This window comes from Nipponia nippon, unplaced genomic scaffold (assembly GCF_047370975.1).
Source record: "Nipponia nippon isolate SJK-2023a ecotype South Korea unplaced genomic scaffold, ASM4737097v1 scaffold_9, whole genome shotgun sequence".
In the NCBI taxonomy this organism is placed as follows: Eukaryota; Metazoa; Chordata; class Aves; order Pelecaniformes; family Threskiornithidae; genus Nipponia; species Nipponia nippon.
Window position 1 is genome coordinate 22682952 of NW_028262413.1, and position 16955 is coordinate 22699906.

The 16955-nt window shown below is 35.7% G+C and overlaps 2 protein-coding genes across 7 annotated transcripts in view; one reads left to right on the forward strand and one right to left on the reverse strand.

Moving 5' to 3' along the window:
* Positions 1 to 16955, forward strand: part of MKRN2 (makorin ring finger protein 2) — a 32166-nt gene that overhangs the window by 11373 nt on the left and 3838 nt on the right. The window contains exon 9 of one of the 2 annotated variants that reach the window (XM_087744760.1): positions 1291 to 1427. The exons of the other annotated variant lie outside the window; for it this stretch is intronic. The gene's annotated coding sequence lies outside the window, so the exon portion shown is untranslated. Of the gene's footprint in view, positions 1 to 1290; positions 1428 to 16955 lie in introns of those variants that run through there. 2 annotated transcript variants of the gene reach the window in all.
* RAF1 (Raf-1 proto-oncogene, serine/threonine kinase) overlaps positions 762 to 16955 on the reverse strand; it is an 80456-nt gene continuing 64262 nt past the window's right edge. For all 5 annotated transcript variants that reach the window (XM_087744740.1, XM_087744741.1, XM_009476698.2 and 2 more), the window contains 8 exons: positions 15829 to 15946; positions 11757 to 11841; positions 10601 to 10777; positions 9534 to 9580; positions 7924 to 8042; positions 5410 to 5541; positions 3494 to 3628; positions 762 to 1917 (listed from right to left, as the gene is read on the reverse strand). In XM_087744740.1, coding sequence (XP_087600866.1) covers positions 1777 to 1917; positions 3494 to 3628; positions 5410 to 5541; positions 7924 to 8042; positions 9534 to 9580; positions 10601 to 10777; positions 11757 to 11841; positions 15829 to 15946 — 954 coding nt within the window. In that variant the 3' untranslated portion in view covers positions 762 to 1776. The remainder of the gene's footprint in view (positions 1918 to 3493; positions 3629 to 5409; positions 5542 to 7923; positions 8043 to 9533; positions 9581 to 10600; positions 10778 to 11756; positions 11842 to 15828; positions 15947 to 16955) is intronic.

The window sequence follows — 16955 nt, forward strand, 5'->3', positions numbered from 1 at the left end:
CCCAGTTGCAGCTGGCAGATAGCGTGACCAAAGGCAGAGGCCGAAGTTCAACCATTGCCCACGTAAATGACATTTAAGGTGGCTGCAGTGCAGCCTTCTGCCCAGGCTGGCTCCAGTGTCCCGGACAGCCCTGCCCCAGTGCTGACAGCCGGCTCCTTCACCTGCAGCAGTGCTTGAGGCAGTCTCTTGAGACAACAGTGGTTACAGACATCTTGTCTCTTCCCTCGCTAGACCTCAGCAACATACTTACCTGTATGCACGGAGAAACACACAAAATCCCAAGCTTCCATTCCAGGAATGGAAACTTGGCTTCCGTTCTTTCCCTAATGAACATATTTAAACAGAATGCTATTTAAAAAATAAATACTGAGATTAAACCACCTATTTTTTTGTCATCTGTGGACTTCAGCCAAGACAACAAAGCACTCACTTCTATCTAAGCAGAAACAGGTTCACAGAAGATAAAATGCAGAAGAAAAATGGTGCAGTTAAATAGCTTGATAGTACATCAGTGTAGGTATCTTAATAAGTAGATGCTGCTGAAAGATTATTACAGTAGAATAAAAAACATCTTGTAAAGAATGTGATTGGAAACCTATAGGTTGTCGTATCAAGTGTGTTTTTACTTGCACTGCTATTACCTATCCTAGTAACTTTTAAAAAATTATTCAGAATGTCATTTTCTGAGTTTTTCAAATCTAGATGTACATGTCAGAACTACAGATATCAGAACATTAAATGATGACATTGAATCTTAAACCTAAAATTTAATTTATTTTATTAAAATAAGATAATCAGAGGAACCTCGGCTTACAATAAATGCATTTTCTCAGGAGCAATAAAAACAAAATTAAAACCCAAATCAGCAAGAAAAACTGTATATGCTCAGTTTCCTCTTGATAGTGCATCTCTTGGACGACAGCTTCAGATGGGAATGAAGACTATGCTCATTTTGCAGAAGTATACGGATAATGTTAATTAGCCTTTCTCAGCCACAAAAGCCTGTCTTTCCGCACTTACCACCTCATTGGGCTGCAAGAAACAAGTCAATAGTACCAAAGTAAGCTGCTTAAGTTACTGAAGATGACCATAGCAAGACTGGCTAGCTTCCTTCTCTGAGCAGTACGGTTCAGAATATATTCCATTCTTTTGCAAGAGTTTTTCTTCTATGTGCAAAACTATTGCAAAACTATTTTGTGTTGAATTAGCATTTTAACTTATTTCATTGGCTTGACGAAAGCTCTTAGGCAGGAGCTGATTTCCAGACATTTTTTTTTCCTCTTCCCTCAGTCTTGTTTGCAGATACCCATTTCAGGCAAAACTCCCCCAACTTGAAGTGGCGTATGGCATGGGGCAATCAAGGAGCACCATAATGCATCGTCTTTCCTCAAACGCCAAGGCAAGCCATCCTTGCTGTAAAAAATACCAATTTATCAACAGATTCAAATCAATCCAGAAACACTGCCAAAGAAACATCCATCGCTTCTGTGTATGGGAAAAATAAGGCTCAAGTGCATCTATTAAAAAAATAGTAATAGATCTCTTGATTTACAGTCTGTTAACTATCCCAGTAAAAGAAACTGTAGAAAAAGGCAATGTGGAGCTGTGTCCCTGCAGGATAAGAACTGCAGAAATCCTTAGCAGCTTGTTCTTAAAACTGGGACGCAGATAATCCTGCTGGCACTGATCCTGTACACTGAGGCATTAAAAGCACAACTTCTGTTACTTCTGTTCCTTTCCCATCACTGGAAAGAACCAGGGAAGGGGAGCACGATCCTAAAACACGGGTAGTCTTGTGGATGTTAATGTGCATGAATTTATGTCCTCTGTGTGGGCGGCACGATGCACAGATGGTTCAGAAGCACTCCGGTTGATTTTGGGTAAAGAATGTTGCAACAATTCAATGGACGACAGTATCTGAGGGAAACACACAGAAAATGAAAAGGCAGCTTGTTAGAGCTGCTTGTCTTTTTAAGTCTTAAACCTTCATTTATTATGGCTTTAAGCATATCCTTAGGAGCAACTCTATACTATGTGGAGACAGTGAAAACAACACTCTAGGAACATCCCATACAGTTTCAATGCTATGAGGAGTCTGAGTTTCAGAGGATGGGAGGATACTTTTCATTAGTTCACAGACATTATCATCAATTAATAAGCATCTATGTGTTGTGGTTTAACCCCAGCCAGCAACTGTGCACCACACAGCCGCTCACTCACTCCCCCCCAATGCGGTGGGGGAGAGAATTGGAAGGGTGAAAGTCAGAAAACTCCTGGGTTGAGATAAGAACAGTTTAATAATTGAAGTAAAATGAAATAGAATGATAGTAGTAGTAGTAGTAATAATAATAATAGCAGCATAATACAATAATAATATACAAAGCAAGTGATACACGACACAATTGCTCACCACCCCCTGACTGATGCCCAGCCTGTTCCCGAGCAGCAATCCCTCCCCCCCCCCGGCCAACTCGCCCCAGTTATATACTGAGCATGACGTCATACGGTATGGAATAGCCCTGTGGCCAGTCTGGGTCAGCTGTCCTGGCTGTGCCCCCTCCCAGCTTCTTGTGCGCCGCGCAGAGCATGGGAAGATGAAAAGTCCTTGACTGGTGTAAGCACTACTTAGCAACAACTAAAACATCAGTGTGTTATCAACATTATTCTCATGCTAAATCCAAAACACAGCACTGTACCAGCTACTAAGAAGAAAATTAACTCTATCCCAGCTGAAACCAGGACACTATGCAATTCTCCTACAGAATAACAGGGAAAGAATTGCATCTTCTGCTTAACAGTCTGTTTAGAAAATAACATTTAGAAAGAACATTTTAAACAACGAAAGTTAAGCTTGATTGTAACAGGAAGAAGTTATTTTTCCAAAATCTGCTGACATTTAATTCCAGCTATTTAATCAGTATAGGAAAGTACCTTCATCATCCTCATAGTGACAGGAAAAGGTAAAGTATCCTTTGTAAAAATACCAAAAATTGCTACGTGAATTTGAATCCCCCAGTGGATTTTGTTTGCTTGTTCATAGTTGTTGGGGAAGGAAAGGAGCAACTGTCTCTCATTTCCCTCAAATCTACGCTAAAATAAAATGTAAATAATACAAAGATAGATTTGATTTTTATTGGGTTAGGTTGCGTTTTTTGGGGTTTTTAGGTGGTTTTTTTGCTTATCTTTAAAATGCGTCAGCTGTTGAAATGCAAATTGCTGTAGTGTTAGTCTAACACTGCTTCGGTCTCCATGCATAATATTTTTAATGACCTTTACAGGAACTATGTACGATCAGTATTACGAACTGCCTAAGGGAGCTGGGTTATGAAAGATGCACATATGAATAAAGACAAAAATAGGAAGTAGGCTGCACTTTATTCCTACGTCTACCTTCAGTTTCTCAACCAAAGCTTGTGTCCCTGTAGAATGTTTTGTGTGCTAATGGCTATTTATAAAATACTCTGAAACTGTTACATGCAGAAAACACACTTACTTGTGGAAACAGAGGTCGTTCTTCCCTAACTTTCTTCAAGCAGTCTGCTACAAGCCTCTTCATTGCTTTGGGGCAGTTCTTGTACAATTTACTGAGGTCTGGAGAAGCATACCCTCGGCCAACCATGAAAATAATCTGAAAAAGAAGAAGCAAGTAGCAGAAAACCAAAGTTATAAAAGTTGTTTCACTAGTTGATAGCTTTAGTGTCCCAAAATGAATAAACATGAGTACCAAAGGCACACACACCAGCAGATAGTGGTAGATTTGTCCAAATTAGTTAACTGAAACAATGGTCCTGCTTTTGTATAATGTAAGCCATGATTAAATCAGATTGACACTGTGGTTTTTAATGCTCAACAAGTGAAGGCACTATTGCATTCAGAATGGAACAGGAGATACTACACGACATGGATGTGACATGACAATTTTCTTCAATTGAATGCTACAGTGACAAATGATCCTCAGTCTGAGCAGTTATAAGCAGCCAGCCAACTTAGCACAACAGCTTAATCCGTCAGTAGAACTATATTTTCAGGTATCTCTGTAAAACATGTTGCAAAAGGAGATGTACAGCTAGCAAGTTGAAAGAGATCATCGTAACTAATGCTAACTAATGCAGCAAAAAAGGAAAAGGGGTTTGGTTTGGTTTGAGACAAACAATAAAAGACAATTAGTATTGGAAAATACATTTTCTGGTTTAGTCCAAGTTAATACGGTCATTCTTTAGAATTTTCATCAGACTTCCAGCAACCTTAATAGTTGACTATTTAGTATCAATAAGACTATTATCTGGTAAAATGATGGTAAGCTTGGTTGGTTGAGGGGAGTTTGTTTGAGTGTTTTACTCGGGGGGAGGAGGGGTAAACAGAACTAACTGTGCTGTGATTTTTTTTTTTTTTTTCAACTAATGTTGTCTCAGGGGAAAAAAAAAAAAAAAAGGTCAATATAGTGTTGCTAAAATAAAGTCTCAGTGTTGTTCTCCAGGAAATATTCTATCCCTCCCTGGAAAACTTACTTGAGGGGCAAGTGTTGCATGTTTTGTGACAGTAATGATTATTAAAACTTGCATATACTTTCAATATTATGAATTAAAGCACATTCCAATATCCCAATTTGTAGACAACCTTAAAAATAAGAAAAAACTTCCTTAACAGAACTGGCCTCTTCTACTTGGAGTACAGACTATATAATGTAATAGGAGCTAAAATCTAATAGTTTTATCCCCATACACACACACTGCTCATTATTAGATCTTAATTTAAAAAAACAAACAAACAAAAAAACAAAACAAAAAAACCCCACAAACCACAACTAAGGATCAGGAAAACAGAGATCAAAGAGATCTAAGAGTCTTAAGTTCACGCCCTACAGAATGAGTTAGCTTTACACTTGCTAAGCCAGAAAAAGCATTCATGTAAAGAGAACAGTTGAGGTTTCTGTCCTTAACGTGCTTCTTTATAATTATTGCTTAACTGACCTGGTAAGGTTACAACTTAGTAAAGACTAAATAACACAAACTAACATTCAATACTAAAAGGTTTGACAATAGCCACTATTTTTTTTCACTTAGGAAAAAGCACAGAATCCAATCTTGCTGATATAAAAACAGCACATTTAACATCAAAAGGAAATTTTACATAACTGCAAATATATAAATCAAGATTTTACTGATGTAGCAAAAGCTTTAACCCATGAATAAATTAACAGGGCACTTATATAAACAAAGAATTTTTTTTTCCTTTGAGTAACTGTCACTGTCAATATTTAAGTAAACATTCAATTACACAGATTTACTGCTGAAACAAATCATGTTGTAAACAACGTTCCAATTCTTGTTTTTATCTTGCGTTTCTCAAGGACAACAAAATGTACTATGCCCAGAAATAAAATGCAGTATTCTAAAGAATGTTTCGTACCTGATCTCGGTTGTTTATGTGGGAGTATGGCAACTCCCCTGTCATTAGTTCATATAATACTATTCCATAGGAGTAGACATCTGACTGAAAACTAAATGGGTTACTATCCTGCATCCGTATCACTTCTGGTGCCTGTAGAAGAAGGAAAAAAGAAACAAATTATGAGCAATATTAATAGAACTTAGAAATGGAAAGGACAAGAAAAGAGGAAAATGTTTGGAAAGCAGAGACAGTGAGTTCAACCAAAAATGAGTGAACAAAGGATACCTCAAAACCTTTGATGACTTTTACCTAAGACTCTGGAAAAGTTCAGGCAGTGCTACTCTACATCTTATTAAAAAAAAAATTCAATACAAGTAAACAAAAAGGCAACATTTCAATTCAACAATCATTAAAATATTATTATTATTCCAATCTGGAATTTATATTGACTTGTGTTACATCTTACATGCAACTGAGCCTGAGTCTCTCACCATCAGTTCTTGAACAGGTAACAGATGTTAAAGGGAAGAAATATAAAATTCTAATACAGACTTAGTCTCTTGTAAAATTGATACCAAAACATTTGCATGAAACGTGAAAGCCAAATACAAAATAGCATATATTGAAGATCAGGGAAGAAATGCAGGAGCATTCCTGAATCTTTGCAAAACAAAGCAAAATGATGAAGCTAAAGAACAGAAACAACACTGAACGATTTAATAAAACAAGATATAAACTACCAAAATATCTTTCCTGTTGACTAAGATTTTTTTTTTTACCACTAAAGAAGTCCCTCAGAATTACTGAGCAAAGTACTAGTTAAAGTACAACAGTACAACAACAAAGACTCAGGAAGAGATTATATCAACTTTCAAGGAAACAGAATCAACATCCCCTTCTAGGTAATGACAACTCAGCAAAGATCATCTATAAACGATTAAAATGAAAAAAACTGCAAAGAGCAAAAATGCAGGGTTTTTTTCTAAGATTTGCTTCATGTATATAGCCATGCATAGGTAAGTTAGTTTTAAAACATCTTATGGAAATCCGTGAAAAGCTTTGGCTTTTTGTATTTATTATTTTTTTTAAGAATAAACTGTTTCTGGTTTTGTAACTTTGTTTCAGGCGATTTGTGTATTTCATATGTCACAAACAAATGTTGGCCAAGCATCCTGATATTCTTAATGAACTCTTCTTGACTTTTCTCAAAATACAAATACTTAAGTAACAAGGAAGGCTGCAAGCCTAGTAATAGAATAATTTTTTTAAAAAGAAAACCTGTTTCAAGTAACACCTGCAGCTCATTCACTGCTAAGTATCAGAAGATTTAAAATGTACTAATACATAGCATCCAGCAAGTCATTTTTATCTGGTTACACTTCCCTGAAGTACACGCCACAAATGTTGCTGTGTGCCCTACCCTGGGAGCTAGAAAATATCGGTGATCAGTCTACATGCTGAATTTAAGTAAACTGCATAATATTAACAAAAATGAGTCAAGTGAAACTTCAACAAAATATTTAATATGAGTGCTAAATAAGACATTCTTGCATAATTTTAATGATGCTTTTTAATCTGATAACAGGCACTGTCCCACTTTTTCTATTTACTCTGTTGAAGTCGCACATTTGAAAAGTTACTAAACAGATTTTCTCCAGGTGATTTTTGGAAGGAAAATTGTGGAACTGCCTTTTAAGTTCCAGCAGAAGTTAAACATAAATGCAATTGTTGGGAATGTCCTCTCAGACAAGGACTTTGCAGTACCACTTCCAAAAGAAACTCCATAAACATTCCAGTAAACTTGAGAACTTCTGTACCCAAACTGACATTCATCTGATACAGTTCTGAACTGCCTCAAAACCTCCCGCAACTATCCGGTGCAGGGTGAGGAGCAGTAGTGAGCCTAACAGCGTTATCTTGGTATATATCAGATGTCTTACCGCAGTACCAAAGATGAATTGTACTCATTCCCATAATTCAAGAAGCACTCCCTATCCTTTCCCCAGTCCCCTGCCAAAGCTGCCGAATGTGCGATCAGCAAATGTGTGTGAGAAGGGATGTTGCCAAGTCCCGAGCAGGGGAAGAAGAGGCTGTGATGGATGAAGAGTAGAGGAAGACAGGGTCTCACCTGTCTCACAAAGCCACCATTAAGCAGATTAAAGCCTGCTCTCTAGTGAGACAAGCCCATTCGGGGAATGGCAGGATTAGAGCAAGAGAGAGGCTCTCCTCTTCCCTCGGAACAGCTCCTTGCAGTTCCACTGACAGCCCTGTCTCTCCCCTAAATATTTAACATAACTCCAAAAATGAAAAGGAGAATCCTTAGGTGAATGGTGTCTACTTTGGACAATTAAGCACTCCAGCATTTTATTCTTCAATTTTAACTTGTCCTAAAACTGGAATAAAAGTCTACACAGTACTAACAGCATAGGTTGATTCATTTAGATTTAAAGCTTTAAAATAGGTTCAACTGACAAAACATATATTAACAGAATGAAAGCCAGCTATTTAAAAGCAGCGAAATGTTTTGCTCACCATCCACAAGATTGAACCAGTGGGCTGTTCCACCTGTTGAGATCCACTCCACCTGGATTTTACAGTTGCCAGACCAAAGTCTCCTATTTTCACTGTGAGACCTTCGTGAAGAAATATATCTGAACATTTGTTAAAGAAATTCTGTAGAAAACTTAAGTATCTGACATGATTACAAAGTGCCTGGTTAGGTTATCACAAATGCAAGCCAACTATCCAAGAATATTGCTAATTATTTTTTTTAAACCTGCTATTAGTTGTATCTTAAACAGAGGAAAAGTAATTTTATGGCATCCATATTTAGAGTTAAAATTTAAGACTAAAGACGACCAGATGTTTCAGCATTATTTGTCCATTTATCTTCATGGTGAGTTAGGATAGACATCAACTATGTTAATTAACATCAGTGACTGCAGGTACCTAAATAACCAGTGTCAAGAGACACATAGGAAAACAACATAGAAGTCATCACAACTCAAAAAAAAAAAAACCTAAGAAAAAACAATTACAAGCAGAAACAAATATCAAAATGAAATCTATTTACATAAAGCTCTCTGGCAGATTTCCTGAGATTTAACTATGATTTAATTATTTCAACTGGAAATACGCACGTCTGTACTATTTGTAATCTATCTGCTTAATAGATTTGTCTGTTAAGATTGATAGCTAGCACTTCCTTTGTTGGGGTAATTGAAGAAGATACCATTTCACAATTTCATTTAAGAATGCTTTAAGTTCAAAAAGATGATTGGGAAATCTAAACGTGACAGACTTCTAGTTCTCATTTCTGTGTCAGGAGAAGAGTTAATTTATTTCACAAAAATAATCATCATTATCAGAAATCACAAACTCCTGACCTCCTATATACAAAAATTATTATTTTTCTAGCTCAGCTGAAAATGGGAATCCCCTTACATTACAGAACTACTGAATTTGGCGTATTTTTTTTTTATGATGACATTTGCAAAACAGTCTGTTCACATTTTATGAAAGGAAGTTACAATTTATGCTGCTAGCTCAATGAATGCTCTTGGCAATTTCGAAAGCAAGCATTTTCAAAGGTGAAAGACATCAGTTCACAACATTTTTACTCCATATGTATTACTAAACTTATATTTTTGAAAGAAATATAGTGGTAAAAGGTTGCCTTTTCTTGAGTTTAAAGTAGGATTTTTGGCTTCATTCCTGCCAGTCATGTGAAGGTGTTTTAAATTTATTAAAAATATATGGGAAACAGTAACAAAACCCACATGTGCACACATACATCAGCATGCACACGCACACGTAACTCCCGCCAAGTAAAGAGTGCAGCTTCTGTCCAATACAACATTTGGATAACAGAGAATTGCATAAACATCATTTAAGTAAAATGAGACACTTCTGGAGCACAACTGTTGCACATCTTTTTTCATCTTTATCACAACAGTTTGGTAAGCAAGCACATATGTTCTATGAAAGTCCTTGCTAAAAAGTAACTTCTTATTCATCAATAGGAATTACTCATTAGTAGTTATATACATTTGAAATAGCTATTTCAACCCCCCAAAAAGCTCCATATTAACAACAGATCACTCTCACATGAAAGGAAACAGGATTAAGTTAGGAAAGGATACTATTGGATTTCATGTCTCTGTGGATTATATTCTTTGCATGTAAATAGCTGTGAAAGAAAAAGCGGAAAAGTGCCATGAAGGATGTTCACATAAACTTGGCTTTTCAATTTATTGATAGACACTGTGACAGTTTATTACATACTCAACCATTTCACAGACCTCTTGCTTTAGTCAATTTACAGGACGTGCCTACTGTGGGAAAAAAGAAACGTAACGTAGCAAGCGCTAGCTGACAACTACCACCTTATGCATTACAGAAAGCGGAAGCAATGCAGTAAATAAAACTCAGGAAGGGAAAGACTGGCATCATTGTTATGTAACTGTTTAATGCCCTAGAAAACTGGGTGCTGTCCTCATATGCATGGAATTTGTATGCTATGCTAAGGTTTACTTTTTACAAACTCCTTTAATTTTCAGTCACAATAGATGTCCTAGTTTTCTGAGTGTCTGACTGGAAACCTGGGTCCTGATCTGTAAAATGGATGAGCACTGACAGCGTCAGGCAATGTCAGCATCTTCTATACTAGGAACATTGTAACATGTTCTGAGGTGAGGTGGTTACTGTATCAGCTCAAACATCTGGAGAATGCTTCCAAAATACATCTGCATGTGTGAGTCTTGTAGCTGTAGAACAAGAACAGCCATCCCCTCATCTCACAGGACTACCACGAGTATAAATTAGTGTTTGCCAAACAATGCAATGTTATAGTAAGTAACACAGGGAAGGGGAAAAAAAAAAGTTAATTCTGTGTTTAGAATAGGATCTCATCTAGTGCATTACAGTAAGACCTCAAGCTACAAAAGAACATAAAATACCAAAAAGCTGACTGTTAAGTGATTAGTGGTCTAACATGAACTAAGGCAAGAATCTATGGGAAAAGAAATACTAAATGAAAGTAAGAATGCATACAACAGTGCTGAATTAAGGCTGCACAAAATCTTTACTTGGTATACCATTTTGACCCATTACTATTTTAGCACAAGAACTCCAAGTATTAGGGTTTGGGGAAGAGAAGGGAAACACCACTCCAAGAACAAAAATAGCCATTTTTGTTTATCCTACTCACTCCATTCCCTGTGCTGTCTGCCGAGCAATATCAATGAGCTGGAACATTTGGAACTTGGTCTCCTGAACATGCAGGTGTTTATACAGACTGCTTCCTTCACACCACTGCGTAACAATGGCCAGATTATCTTTTGTCATGTATCCCATAAAGAGCAAAATATTAACATGCCGAGTCTTCCTAATAGAAAATAGCAGAGAGAGAAATTAGTATCTTTATGAATAATGTTTTGAAGTTCTTTTAAAAATGCATTCCTGGCTGAAGGAACATATTTCAGCTTTTGAGTCCAAGAACATGAGTTTCCTGCACAATTTTTGCTAAGTGGATCTGCGTGTAAAGTTTGTTTTTAAAAATTATAAAAATATGCCACAGTTGCCAATTTATAATTTATAAATAACATCAGCTGATTTTCTGCTTTTTAGTTAAAATACTTCCTTTCAGTTCCAAGGAAGTTATTTAAAATCAACCTCTTAGAAAAAGAGGTCATGAAAATTCATGGGTTTTGATATTGGTAACGAACAGTCACACTTGCAAGTGGTATTAGAAAAAGTTATTGGAATAACAGAAATCATCCTGAAAGCTGTGAAAAAGTGACAACTTTAGACAGAAGACTGAATCCCAACAGGAATCTAAAGGGTCATTATAAACTGTGAAGGAATTAACAGATGAGAAGACAGTTCTTATGTACTCTAACTGGTTCTGTTCCAGGATTAACATTACAGACAGTTAACTGGACACAAAAACAGTATTTGAAAGCAGAAAACAGTTATGTAGATCAGAGCATACATCAATTTTAAAAGGTACAGTTCAAGTATTCTGTCCAATGATGAGAATTGTGGCAGAATTTATTAATCCTCATCTTCTACTGTATGCCAAATGTGACCTGAACAATTATGGATGTTAGTATTTATTCAAAAAGACTACTTTCAGAAACAGTAAAGAACCACTGAAATACTCCCAAATTATGATTGCTGTCTCACAGCTCCACAACAATGTTCAAAAGTATCACTATACAATCTTTTTTTTTTATTCTTCTCTGGAGATCTGCTTTTTGTGTCTACCAAGCATAGAATATGGGGCAAGACATCTTAAAGGAGGGGTAGTAGTCAAATACAATGCCTTAGAGTAACAGAATTTAGCAATGAAACTACCAACTCACCGTAATACAGCCACTTCATTTCTGAAAGCCTGGAACTGTTCTGGGGTTGGATCTACAACCTTTAGTATCTTCACTGCTACATCCCCTGAAAATACATTTACCATAACAGTTACTAAAGCGCTTTTTTTTTTTTTTTCCCAAAATAACATTAACATACAGTATACTTAAAATTCCTAATTTGTGCACAGTACACCTCTACAAATTTGTACACAGGTCAAGATTTTCCTGCAGACACAAACTTCTGTAGTATCAAGCAATTCATTTACCTGAATTTCAGTCTAATGGAAAAAGTCATTAATTGTTCACATGCTTCCCTTCTACTTTTTAACAGCTACGACTGGCTAGAACTACACGTATGCTTTTTGCAGGATATGAAGCTACTAAAATCTCAAATAGTTGTTGAAAAGGAAGGTATTCTAGTGTAGGTGCATTCTCAGCACATTATTTCATGCACAGTCACATCAGAGTCTCTAGGCTTCCAAACAATATTCAAAGTTTCATCACCTTCCCCTTTCTGTCCAGCTTTAGCACACATAGATATACACCTTTGTATTTTTATATAATTAAGTTTATATATTAAAGTTTATATGTGTGTGTGTGTATATATAAACTACAGGTAAGTATATACACACACATTCTTTTTTAATATAAACTTCATTTAAAAAACAAACTTTCTAGATTTAAATACTGCTAAATTCAGGAATGGGAGGGATAAATTTTCTATCCAGGAATAGCAGAAAAATCAAGAACTATATAACTGATTTTAATATTTCAGTAACAAGTTTCGGGACTATGGAAAGCAGAACATCTTACTGTTCTTTAAGCTGATACATTCTAAAATTTTACTTAAAAGCTTCATTTGAATTTTTTTTCAGTGTCAGTGCTTGCTTAACATTTCAGAATCTGTTAAAGGGTAATACAGAGAGGAATATATGATGATGCAGTGTTATCTGTTTAGAGACTGTTTTCAGAGAATGAAGTTGTAAAAACCTTTACAGTGTACATTCAGAAAATAGTAGAATTGAACTGATTCAAAAAAGGTACAATAGTGGAATGAAACCGACTGTTCTACCAAAAGTAAAAGCACTAACAGCAAGACCCACCGATTCCTCAGTGAAAGAAGTAAACATCACCTTCATTTTAACTACGGATGAACAGCATTTTAGAATTCAAGACGGGGATAAACTTGCCTTGACACTGTCACAGGAAGGTAAAAGCAGCTTAGGAAAGCTGAAACATCAATCTTAGTCCACATGCAGTAAAAAGATTTGAGAGATGCTATACTCCAACATAGGCTTATCCCACAGTTTAAAGGCTGCTGCCACCTAGCATTACAGAATCATCATCTACATTAAAAAAAATCCCTAGAGTGACAGATTTCTCAGCTACCACAATCACTAATTATTTTCTTCTTAACAGGATCTCTTTTCCAAGATATATTTGAAAAGTATGTTAGCATGTCTCTAGAATATAATGATCAACTGACTACATTAGGAACACTAACCACTCAATTAAAAAAAAAAAAAAAAAAAAAAAAAGGTTGCCAGCAAAGTATGAGGAGGATATGCAAGCTGGTACTTGGAAGTTTCAGAGTACCCTGAGTGAACTGCAGTATCTTCCACTGTAGTTACCAGTTGCTTAATTTGCTGTATAATTTGAAGTCACAACGATGCACAAATATTGAACACATTGTTACACATTTATATATACATTCCTTTAACTTCAGTAAACGCAATATATTTCCTATTTTATCCTCTAGCATCTTCATGAAGAGAACCATCTCGCATTTGCGGCATGCATAATGTTCTACAACTTATAGATCTCTCTGCTTGCAGACCAGAAGAGATCATAACTGGTAGAAAGACTACACTTTCATGTGACTACCAAAATCACAGGCTTTGAAGTAGCCAGTTCCTACTGCAACTCCTGTTGACATACAAGAGCAACAGATGGTCTACCAATACTTGAAGTATATTGCTATGACCTATGCCAAGACAAGGCAAGGATGCAGCATCCACTGATTACAGGCCAAATGTTTTCAGATTATTTTTCAGTATATTCTCCATTATGATCCTTGCTCCAGAGATGAAAAGATGTTTTTATCCTTACACTGTTCTTACTGAATCAGGTGCCACACTTTTTTTAGGCTTGATGGTATTTCCCAAGCAGTTTTCTCTACAGAAACAAATACACAATAGCACTTGTTTTGTTTAGCAGCAATCTGAAGACAAATCAGCTTCCGCCACCCCCCAACCACCAAAACCCTAGAACTGATTACCAGGGTCAAAGGGGAAATGTGAGTGTTTATGATAGGTAGTCTTCCAACCCATTTAAACTGCCTTGGTTCTCTTTCCGCCTTTTAAATTTAGAAGCATGCTACAGGACACTACAGGATCCAAATGGGGTCTGTAACAGAAGTGGTGCAAATACGAAAATTAGTACTTAACCATCAGAACAATCTGGAAAAATATGGAAGTGCAAGATACCTGTTCAACGAGACACGCACTCCTCAGATCAAGACTGTCCTTGTCACTTCATTTTTATTTTGGAAGACTAAATCAGGGAAGCTTATTGGAAACCTAATACGGTTTGCATATAAGTTGTACACAATCTTCCACAGGCACTCTCTAAAGGTTCATTGCAAACAGCCCTTCACAGTTGGGCATGTTAGGAATCCCAACACCTCTAACTTAATATAGAATTTTTACTTAAGTTTGCAGCAATCTGCCCACTTCAATTAATTTCATTTAGCTTCACCAAGACATTTTTATTGCTGCATTTGTACTATTAGAATAGGTTGCTACAAAAAAGTCTGCAGTTTCACTAATCTGTGCACTGTGAGATCCCAGTTTCTTCAATTCTAAACAGAAAAGACTTGCAAGAAATACAAACCCTTTAAATCCTTTAAGACCACACCGCAAATGATGGTCACAAAAAAAAAAAAAAATTTTTTTTTACTAATTTAACTTCGACTTTCCTGAGAAATCAGGAGAACTATAAACAATTACCACAAATAAGGTATTGAATCTTATCAATATTGAGTTAGGTGATCGCTATACAGCCATCTTGTGCACAGAACTGAAGGTTCTTTGTAAAAATGTAGCTCAATGTATTTCCTGTTTAACATAGGAAGAACCAACAGTTCTTGATACAGGAAGAGTATTTATTAACACGAAATTCAAGTATGTTAACAAGAAATTCACATTTATTACCTTGTTTAGCAAAATCTTACTTAACCTATCTTTCCTCTTGATTTCTGTGTTCCATTTCACTTATATAATGAAAATCAGTTTAACTATTCATGAATTACTACTTTTAGCACAAGACTAGTCCTTCCATTAATGTCAACAACATTTGGGCTTTAAGACATACAAGTATTCATGCTTTAAAAATAGAGGGTGGAAGATTAAGTTTCCAGATTCTTTTTTGTCAGCTTATTTTACGACAATAACACTATTTAAATTAGGGCCTGGAGGGGTTTGTGTGTCTTTCTTTTTACATCACAAGCCCTGAATTTGGAACCTAATTCTGCAGTTCTGCAGTGTGCCTCTTTTCAAAGTACTTCAGCTAACTTTGTATCATAAACTCTCACATCAACCTTTTTTTCCTTAGAAAAACTCCACAGCACAGTAAAAGCAATTTATCCTTATTTCCTTCCCCTGCCACCCTGAATATAACTATGCTAATCAAACCAGAGAGGTATTAAAAATAAAAGGTAAATTTAGTTTAACATCAAGCTGTGAAATTTCCCAGCTAATTCTGCTATTTCAATCCTGCTAACAGAAAGTGAAATCTTTTCAGAAAAGAAGCTGTTGTAGAACACAGTAATAAAGAAAACAATGTTGGCTCCAGTACAGCAAACATGTAGATGGCAGTTTTGAGATTCAAATTCTGATGTCTGTTCTTTGCCTTAACTTCCTCACTGTTAATATTAGGAAATTAATATTTCTCACCTAGCACCTTCAGTGGTAGATAAGCACACAGCACCGTTAAAACAATTTTACCTTTTTCTGGACTGCTGTCCTACAGTATTAACATTTTGAGAAGACGGTAACACTTGTCAAGAACTTACCATGCCATTTGCCTTTGTAAACAGTTCCAAAAGAACCTGACCCTATTCTGGTAGAAAGCATGACTTCACTTGCTTCTATTTCCCAGTAATAACTGGAATCTCTCTGTCCACGAGGCCTCTGGAACATAAAAATTGACATGGCTTTACTCTAAGTATTTAATCAAATATATTTTATATTTGATATTGATTATATATAAAAATATATATATAAATATATAAATATAAATAAAATATAAATAAATATAAAAATATATAAAAATATAATATATATATATACACCAAGAATGAAATAACTTCCTTCATACAAGTTAAAGATGCACCAAAACCTTGAGGGTTTTGTCCTGCATTTTGGACTTTTGTTTTTCACCTCAATTTGTGAGGGGTGGTAGGTTTTTTTACAAAAAAGAAAAAAGAAAAAGACAAAGCATTTTCTTGGATGGCTTTAACTGCTTAAGAAGCTATTATTAAATTCTGCACTAGAAACGTAAAAGGAACAAATATTTTATAATCAACTATTTAAAGACATCTGACGATGTATTTAAAGACATCTGACATTACTGACTTTTTCAAAATTACAATACGAAAATTCAGGAACTCATTTACATATTCAAAAGGAATAAGCCAAAAAGATGAGAGCAGAATTCTCAAACATTTAAGTGATTAGCAAGTCTGAGTCCCACTAAGCAACTGTACTTTCATTTTTAAATCTTATAAGCCTTCAAAAAATTTGAGATATTATTCATTATTATTTTAACTTTTCTTCCCACTCCCCCCAAGTTTAAATCAAGCCTTTGAGGGAAAACTTGCATTTTGTTAAATCTGCTTTTCCCTGAGACATTTTGACTAACTTTACTACAAAACTGATGGCATTATCAATATCTATTTTCTACGGAAGCTATGGCAATACAGTTCAAATAGTGATAACAAGGCTAACTTTAAACATCTTGAAAAAGAATAAAAAAGAAGCAGCCTCTAAAGATTCAAAAAGGTAATCCTTGAATCTGTACTGAAAAACAATTTCACAATACTGTCTGAAATTTATTTTCAATCCAAAACACTTTGTTCTGGGTATTTATAACGCAATGCAACAGTGCTATCTTTCCCAAGTTAGTGAAAATTATATCGCT